Source organism: Rattus norvegicus, chromosome 2 (genome assembly GCF_021556685.1).
Source record: "Rattus norvegicus strain SHRSP/BbbUtx chromosome 2, alternate assembly SHRSP_T2T, whole genome shotgun sequence".
NCBI lineage: Eukaryota > Metazoa > Chordata > Mammalia > Rodentia > Muridae > Rattus > Rattus norvegicus.
The window spans coordinates 15,840,259-15,850,165 of record NC_141535.1 but is presented as its reverse complement, the minus strand read 5'-3'; the positions used below and the strand labels follow the sequence as shown (position 1 = coordinate 15,850,165).

The 9,907-nt window shown below is 40.1% G+C and overlaps 1 protein-coding gene across 29 annotated transcripts in view; it reads right to left on the bottom strand.

The window, feature by feature from the left end:
* Window positions 1-4,816: 4,816 nt before the first annotated feature.
* Mef2c (myocyte enhancer factor 2C) overlaps window positions 4,817-9,907 on the bottom strand; it is a 162,383-nt gene continuing 157,292 nt past the window's right edge. For 14 of the 29 annotated variants that reach the window (XM_087629785.1, XM_087629793.1, XM_087629802.1 and 11 more), the window contains 1 exon segment: window positions 4,817-9,515. In XM_087629785.1, the coding sequence (XP_087485911.1) occupies window positions 9,290-9,515 (226 nt within the window). In that variant the 3' untranslated portion in view covers window positions 4,817-9,289. 29 annotated transcript variants of the gene reach the window in all.

The window sequence follows — 9,907 nt, the reverse complement described above, 5'->3', positions numbered from 1 at the left end:
CAGTCTTATGGTTAGGGGTCCGTCCTCTGAGATGACAGCTGAAGCCTTTGTCGCGGGAGATCTCAGGAGACAAACAAGCTTTGCCCCAAGCATGGCACTTCTCAAAGCCCTTTCCAGTGAGGAGAGCTTTTACTGGATGAGATCATTTGTGGTTTTGGGAAAAGTTTTTTCTCCCTCAAACTGGAAGGCTTTTCTGAAAATAGGCAGCAAGATGGAAATATAAAGATGCCATTTAATGGTACACATCATCAGTCTTTCTCTCAGTCCACTTTCCCCACCCATCCTGCTACTTTGGTAACTACTGTCTGGTCTCCTTCTGTATCTCCCTAGTGATTTTCCGTGTAATAGTTTCCTTCCCACATTTCTTGCCTAAATGCAACATAAGCTAAATACTGGTTTCGTCGGCCAGCTGTGCTGCAGCATATTTTCTCCCCAGCACTGGGGAGGCAGAGACAGGAGAGTCTCTAAGTTCGAGGCCAGTTTTGATCTACAAATGGAGTTGTAGGACAACCAGGGCTACATAGAGAAACCCTGTCTTATAAAACAAAAAAATAAACAAACACATCTAGCCATGCATTTTGGTTATTTTTTCATGTCAACATATAGAAGTTTCATCTTTCTTTCCTACTGCGGATTATTCCATCATCTAGATACATCATAATTTACATCAGTATTTCTCAGTGGAATGGCCCTTTCCTTATAGCCTAATCAAAATTAGTACACATTTAAACTTTAGAATACAAAGTGGCTTGCATCTGCAGCAAAACTCATAGAATATCTATGTAATAAATGCCCAAGGAAGCATCTTCTTTCTAAGAGGTTGCTTCTAGAGATGATCGTGTGTGATGCAGACAGCACACTGGCAGAGAAGGGCAGGACAGCATAACCAGGCACAGCATAACCTTTTCCTTGAGCATAAGAACCACGTTTTGAGCATCACTATCGCAGGGCCTACCAAATTGTAGAATGAATATAGTGTCCCCAAGGGAGTAAGAAGAGCAAACTGTCGTCATCACAGGGAAGTTCTGACTGTGCTCTCTGCTGGGCTTTGGAGTATGATTAAGCAATATATAGGAAGAGGAGAGACCCTGAACGTATAGTAATTAGCTCCTGTCATCTTACTTGAGCTTCAGAGTGAGTCACGTGCGTCAGCGACAGGGAATCAACATAGTAATCGATTGTATTAATTTAGTATGATTCCACTTGTCAGGAGCAAAGTCGATCTAACTTTCAATCAGGGTGTGGGGATATTGCACAGTATAACTGCATACCAAGGGAAATTCCGGTCGAGTCCAATGCACGGGAAACAGTTAGTACAAATAAGTAACTTCTTGCTACCCACAAGCTTCTCTTCTGCTTTCCCAGGTTGCCTCTGCAACTGTAACTGTGAAGACAGTCTTGTTTTCTTTTTGTAGAGGAGAGCAGACATGGGATATGACAAGGGTCCTATGCCCCTCACTGACTTCATAGGGTCTGAACAAGCTTACTCCAAGTTACTATTCATCTGGGAATTGTCCTTCTGCTCCTTATGTTCCTTCCCTTTCAATCTGGTGTTTCCAATGAAGGTTATTGTCATCCCCATTTGGCCAAGGACAAAAGTTAGCTGCTAGGAATGGGCACATCAGGGCTGTGGGTTATATCTGGGATGTTATGGAACTGACGATGACCTGAGGCCAAGGTTGTGTCAAAACCAGAAACTATGTGTTGGGCCCCCAACTATACCTTCATGCTTTTTCTTAACCCTTACGTCTCAATCAAAGGTGCCCAGGAAAGCACCTCCAATGGGAAGATTAAAGAGTAGCCTCGTTTTGGGTGATAAAGGTATTTATTTTGGGAAGTAGAGAGACAGTCCTGAGAAATACAGAATGAGACTGTGAGATCACCTTAGTTCTTTTACCATCACACCTGGATTACAAGTCCTTTCGTAAGGGTAACCCTTAAGAAAATGACACAGTAAGTTTTGAATGAAATTTGAAAAAAATAATATTTTAAATTTACAAAGTAAAAATTCATATATTTTGCTGAATAGATTTCCATGGACAATACTAATAACTGTATTTAACCAAAATACTCCAAACTATTGGCCGAGAGAAACCACATCCTATTTGGGCTTTGGGGCACATGGTACAAGCTTCTAGGCCTTGGTGAGGATGGCTCCTGTTTGTCTTCTGGTCTGTCTCCTGTGCTCTACAGTGCAGAGACACCATTTGATGTAAAAAGGCCTTCCTTTGGTCCTTGAGTTTGCTAGTGACTCAAGCTATCTTTCTGTTTTGGTTTGTTTTTTAGACAGGGTTTCGCTTTGTAACACTGTGCTGGAATTTGCTATATAGACCAGGCTAGTATTGAACTAATATAGAACCACCTGCTTCTGCCTTGTGAGTGCTGGGATTAAAGCTGTGCCTTATCACATCTAGTATTCAAGCTAGCTTTTACTTTAGCTACTAAAACTTTTGAGTTTAATTCCTGTTTGCTGCCTCAAATTTGGTAATACCAGCCAGATAATCTCTTTTGGTCTCTCTTCTCTCTCAAAACAGTTTGTCAAAATGGCTGTCTGAGCTATTCCTTTCAGCAAGCAAAGTGCTTATCCTCTTCCTCTCTGCCCCAGTCAAGTCCCTGACATTGCTGTGTGGGTAATATTTTCTTGTGTCCTCTTGGACCTTGGCAGCCTCGGTTTCCCTTTTGTCTGACTGTTTATTCTTGAGGTGTTCACTGTTTATTTTCATCTCTGCAGATCTTGTCCTTTCTACTTCCTCTCCTAGGCTCTCCCATTCCTCTCTTTCTCCTTGAAAAGATCACTCAAAGATACTGTTTTACTATTACCTTTGCTGGTAACAACCAAAACGTCATCTTCAACATTAACTGAGTTTAAGCTTATGTTTATAATATTCTCGTGGGTGGGTATGAATCAATGTCAACATGCTGGAATAACTATAGTCTCATGAAGTGGTGACTCTATTTGTAGTTTCAAGATCATTAGTATTCTAGTCACTGAAAGCTTGCTACTGTAAACTTTTATAATTCCTGTGTAATATGGACCAACTAGTCATCTAACCATTTGCTGATTGCTGACAATTTTTTTTTTAAAAATTAACTGATTTTCTTTTTTGAGGCAGGGTCTTACTATGTAGCCCTGGCTGGCTGGCCTGGAAATAACTAAGTAGATCAGGCTGGCCCCAAACTCACATCAGTTCATCTGGTTCTGCCTCTTGGAGTGTTGTACTTTAAAGGCAGAGACATCCACACTGCTAGTTAACTGGTTTCTTAAATCCACAGATATGATCTAATCAAGTCCTCACCCAATTCTTCCACTATTATTTCTTATCTCTGTTTTTATTCATGGCTCCCCTTTATTGAAATGGTCTGGGCTAGAATTCTTGTGTTTTTGCATCCTGGTCTTTCATTGGAGTGTCTTTGTATCTGCTGCTCCTTCTTAAAGGATTTCCTTACTTGGCGGTAGCATCGTAACAGCAGAGACCAGTGGAAAGTGAAAAAGTGGTCCTTATCATAGAAGCAGAAAAAGGTATCGTTCCTTAAAGGTATTATTAAGGCAAAGGCCTTCTTCCCCTTTTCCACTGTGTCCTTTTGCTTACACAAATATTTACTGTGTCACTACACTTCACCTACAGATCACAAGCTCACAGATAGCATTATTAACACTAGTGTCAAGCCAAGGCAGGGTCGTGGGCTACGAAGTCAGCCTGTTTGGTCCTTCTGAGCCTTTCTTAACCCTGACCGTCTTCCAAAAAGCAAGGCGAGGCTGCACAAGCCAAGCAGATTTTAAAGTGCTTCCTCTCCGAAGACTCTTCTGATAACTTTCAATGTCACCTTAGTCCATGAGTTTCCTGAGAGCAGGGACTACATAATCATGCACCCTGGAAGTTACCACAGAAGTCACAGATAATTATTGCTTAATAAACCTTTGCTCGAAATCAATTAAGAGAGCGATTCTAATTCAAAGCCATGTGCAAAGTTTCCATGAGGCCCTTGCATTGTTTAGACCAAGAATCACCGCTAATGCATAAGTCCAAATTGTCTAACTGTGGGGCTGCACCTCCCTTTTAGCTTCTGTATCAACTCATATTGATCTCTTCAGGACGCTCATTTTAGAAATTATAATTGGATTATGGTAATATATATAATGTGTAGTTTTAACAATGTCTGTATGAATCTGCTGTTTTAAATTTCAAATATTTAGATATAAGCTTATGTTTCCAATATTAAAAACAGATTTATTTATTTATTTTTCATTTAATGTATGTGAGTAACTGTAGCTGTATTCAGACACACCAGAAGAGGGCATCAGATCCCACCACAGATGGTTGTGAGCCATCATGTGGTTTCTGGGAACTGAACTCAGGGTCTCTGGAAGAACTTCTAATCAATGAGCCATCTCTCCAGCCCCTGTTTCCAACTTTTTTTTAAAAAACATTTTGATTAAAAAATAAAGGCTTCTAAAAACACATTCTATACATTTTAAACAATGATTTATTTCACTCGAGTGCTTATCGTGAAGAACCTGGCAAGTTCTGTCAACAGACAAGCAAAGATCTTCAGGGAACTACTTTGAGAAAGAAGCTGAACTAGTCTGTAAAAAGCTTCAAGTTCCCACACTGGCTGAATATTGCGTTATCTTAAGAACTCTTACCCAATTCACACCTTCCCACACATACCCATCTTTCCATACATTTTGAGCTGAAAACTGAGAAAGCTCATTTGTACTTGGGGGAAAGGCTGCTTAAAAAAAAACACGATAAAGTGGAATAAATTTAAACAGCAAAACATTAATTAAAAAAAAAAACGCACCACAGACACTGTATCACTAAGAAAGCCAGTAACTTTACTGAATTGTCTGCAAAATACAAATTATACCTTATTTCCAGCAGGAGAAACTTTTGAACATTTCCCACTTGAATTCACTACAGACAGCTGAATTTAAGTCCCTTGAGATACACGCGTGCGGTTAGCTTAGGTATGCCATCTTGTCATCCAGTGGCGACAAAGTCCAGCTTATGCCGCTGTGAGCCTCTATTGGAATACTTGTTGCAAATGCTTGTATGCCCTCATTTACAAGCTATTTTAATTATTGTCATTGAATGGAAACAAGTCCCCAGAAAAGGAAAAAGAAGAAAAAACAGTACGGCAAACCATCTGAAGCAATCCAAGCTCTATGCCTACGGTGACCCTTGTCTGCATACTCTAATACTGACGCATTCAAACCACAGCCAGAATCCACCGCTTAGCCAACCTCTCTGAATTAAATTGAGGTATCAATCAATTTGAGGTATGAACAGGGAAGGCAAAATGCAATACCCGATTATGAATAACCAAGATGGACAAATTTAATGCAGAAGATAATGTGGCTTGGATTGCTCCACATCTTTGGTTAAAACATAGTAAGAAAAGCCTTTAATTACATCTGTAAGTCTGAAGGATTCTAACAGACACCAGCATTTAAGCAATCTTCAAAAGATCTGTAGTGGCAGGAAATTAACGCCATGTAACTGACGACACCATAGCAGATGGCACAGACAAGAACAGACGAAGTATGCCCTGCTTAGGCAACAGCCTTTACTGGAGGTTCAAGTGGCTTCTTTTAAACAATTTTTTTAAAGAAAGAAATACAAAGCTTTTACTCTCTGAAGGGGGAAAAAAAAGAAACCCAAAACAAAACAAAAAGCAAAAATCAAAACAAGGGGGATTAAGGGAGCAAAATGCTATCTCAAAAAGGGTGAGTGTATCCAAAATCAAATACATAGAAGTGTGAGAGGGCAGACATGCTTTTCAAAAGTGTATTGAAATTTGTTTTGAAATTCTCACATTAGTTAACCTTTAAATGATCTAAAGATGACAGGCATTTTCATATTCATCATTACAAAACATTAAATTCCACCTTCGGGAAAAAATAAGCGTTTTTTACTAAAAACCACAATTTTAAAAAAGGTTGAATTCAACAGCCTCCACATGCCAATGTGCACAATCCACAGACTGAATGGCTTGCTTGCGCGCGATGTGTACACCACACGGGCTGTGTGGCTTGCACAGGCTGCAACACCGTCACCAGTATTTCTCAGCTTACTGCTACCGAAACTGTTTTAAAGTAGGATCCGGTATGACAACACTTGCAGCCATGTAAAATGCCACCTACGCTCCCTCCTACTTGCAATGATGACTGTTGGCTAAAATGCTACTCTCGGCCAGGTAATGCAAAATTATAATCCCCCAGCGCTCTGCCCCAGACTTCTGGATCCAAAGAAGTTCGTGTGATCAAAATCTACACTAGATTTGCAAATACAGTAAGTGGCCAAGTTACAGAAAAGGCAAGGGCAAAGGTAGACAGTGACTGTTTCTGGAACATGACTGGTCACAATAAAAATTGTGCTTCTCGTTAAATCACCTTTACAGATCTTAGAGTATCCCTTTGCTATCTGCTGCTGCTTTGAAGGCAGCGGTGGGAACCAGGTGACTGGCATCCACTTTTCAAGTGAATCTGTTCTTCTTGAGTTTGTAAAAAAAAAAAAAAACTATTGTCAGAACTGCTATAAATAGAGGAGGCTTCTGCTGGCACACGAGCTCGCTCTATCTTTAGCCTTAGAAACGTACGCTCGCTTTGTTTGCTGAGGCAAATGGCAGGTAGAAATTTAATATGGCTATTTCTTCGTATTTTTATATGACCCTTTCCCTACCCACTGGTAAGATTCCATTGATGGTGATGAACAAGTGCATTTTGAAATGACAAGGGACATTTGTGATCATGCTTGCATATTTAACACACGGCAAGTTATAAACATGGATTCTCGGGATGGGATCACGTCCAGAACGGGAACAATGTCGGGTGTGCTCTTTCACTTTACCTGCTTGTTTGCGTGTACATGTGACCGTGCAAACGGGTGTGCAGGTAAAATCGTGTTTGTAAGGATGATTTCCTGTTTCGCTTCTGCATAAACACTAGTCTTCATGTTTCATGGATACCTTTAGTAGTGGAATATATATGAAATGGTTGATGTCTTTATTTTGTTTTTAATATATAAAACATTACTACAAGGCAGGCAGGCATCCTATACGGATACAACCGAAGGTGCATTGTGGTCTAATTCTGGATTGCAGATCAAGGTAAGAAAAATATAGCCTCGTTAATAAGGTCTTTCAGCTTCTGCCACCCAGCGGCAGCCTTTTACAGTGAGAAACACGTAGCAATTATGCAGGTAAAAGGGAAAAAACTGGATAAGCACGTCCTACACATGACCTACATGTGACTGATACTAGTGCATTCTTTGTTCTGTATGTCAGTATTGACGACAGGATGAATAGACAGATCTTCACATTCCAAGAGAAGGGGGTCATTCCTAGCCTGAAGTATCACTTCTACACTATATATTGACTCTTTATGGCACTCTTTTTTTTAAGGGGTCTGAAAATTAATCCCTTACACATGAATATTAGACAAGAGTTAAATTATCTTGAAAATCGAAAAACGGGACATAGAGAAAGTGTTTTTTTTTTTTTAAAATGGGATTTCTTGAAATGGCTGTTGAATCTCTTTATTGAAGAAAAAATAGGTGACATACATGCTTTATGCAGAAGTGACATTGGGGGTACTGACACACCAGCTGTTCAACAGTCCTATACTGCTGACAATCAAGATTGTTATGGGTCAGTTAAAATCATGAAGGGGGACACCAAGTAACTATCCTTTAACTGTTTCCTTCCTCTCCAGCACCCAGTCTTTTCACATTGTTCTCAGGAACTCTGTAACTTAGCCATCAAGTAAAGCACATTGGTTGTTCCTAGGGCCCCGGCTTGCAGGACTTATGCTCCAACACAGCTTCTTACTCTGGGCATATTTCTAAGAAACATCAAATTCAAGGCTGAAAATGAACTATGTGAATTTAGAATATGGGCAAGTTAGCATACGAACTTACAGATTCCAAGATATGTGGTGAAATGGAGAGATCTGAAAGGGGCCCTGCTTTTGATAAAATGAAAAGAAAAAAGAAAACAACAAAACAAAACAAATAGTTGGAAAGAAACCAATCAGTATATACAATGGATGTCAGTTGACCCGATAGTTTGCTGACGTTTTAAAAACAATTCAGGATGTTACAATGTAGTATGTTCTAACCCCACAGCTTATCCTTTTGACAGCTGACCTCAAACTTATAAAATGTATGCAGAGTAAAAGAAATCAGAAAGAAAATAGTTACTCAAATGTGCAACTGCACAGATATACCCCCCTCCCGCTATTAAGAAAACAAAACTTCTGCCATTACCATAATATTATATATATTAGAAAGCTATACACAAGCATGTTAATTTCACAGATTTTTAAAAGATTCTTAATATTTTATATAATTAGAAATACACATTTCAAAAACAAAACTTCTACAAAGAGAAAACAGTTATGTTGGTTAGCAAAGCATGGAGTTCCTCATGGCTTAGGGTAGTGCTTTCTATACAAAAAGTCCTTGGTGGGGTTTACAGGACTGTTTAAAATAGTAGCGAAGCTATTGAGGGGAAAAACACATTTTGGCTTAAGTAAACTACAAAAAGCCACAAATGCTTTGCAAACTCTTTCTTACCTTTTATATGAAAATAAGCAAAATGTAATGTACATATTTTTATATTTTTATTTAATAAGAGATGCAGACCCAGATTTATTTATTTAATTAAATACGTTAGCTCTCAAACACCACACTTTTTTTTCCTTTTCTTTTAAAGTGGGTATGGTCCTCTTTGAATGGTTTCTGATCCTTTTGCATGAGTGCCATACGCCAATGATATATGCCTGCAGGTTTGTGAGCGTGCTCAGATGTTAGGTGACCGGCATGTTCCTAACATTAACCAGTGGCCACCCCTTGCCGGGTCTGTCCGAACGTCTATACATTTTTCTATATGTTGCATAACAGCTGCTCTCTCTTTCAGTAAAGATCTGCCGCTTTTGGCAAATGTTTCCTTTTGTCTATTTACATGTAAATAACGTTGAACCTGCAACATGACACTATCTATTGTAACATACATTTTGCAAAGGGTCACAACAGTGAAAAGAAGTTAGCCTTAAAATCTATTTTGTACAAGTGTTCTGTTGTACAACTCAAGTGCTAAGCGTATCTCAGCATTTCTGTTTATCTTTATACTGTATCACTGAGGCAATTTAAAAGTACTTTTACAAAACAGAGTACCTGACTTTTTTTTCCACACACGGCACATATAATGCATATCGACCCCCCTTCCCCATTAAGGTATAGCACACACACACACTGCAAGAAAAAAAAACTATTAAGTAATAATGTGATCATGTTGCCCATCCTTCAGAGAGCCGCATGCGCTTGACTGAGGGACTTTCCCTTTCGTCCGGCGAAGGTCTGGTGAGTCCAATGGGGGAGTGGAATTCGTTCCGGTGATCCTCCCGGTCGCTCCCATCGTAGGAACTGCTACAGCTGCTCAGGCTGTCAACAGGAGATCTCCCCGCCTCGTGGCGCGTGTGTTGTGGGTATCTCGATGGGGTGGTGGTACGGTCTCTAGGAGGAGAAACAGGTTCTGACTTGATGTTGAGGCTTTGAGTAGAAGGCAGGGAGAGATTTGAACTCTGAGATAAATGAGTGCTAGTGCAAGCTCTGTAGGAGGAAAGGAAACCCAGTTACAGATGGAGGAGGCCTGCAGGCCCCAGGAACTCACATTACAAACATAGCAGCTTAAAAGACTTGCATAGACTCTAGTGCGTGCCCACAATGAGAGTGCAGCTAGGCACTGCGGGGCGGCACCGCCTAGAGCCACGGAGAATGCTCCTGCCTGGGGGTAAATACACCACTTAACTGGCCCAGGCCTCGGGGATCATCTCCAGCTTCTAAAATACTCTGTAACTGTATAGATTACCCTTTCATAAAGGATTAAGACACGGTACAAAAGGTAC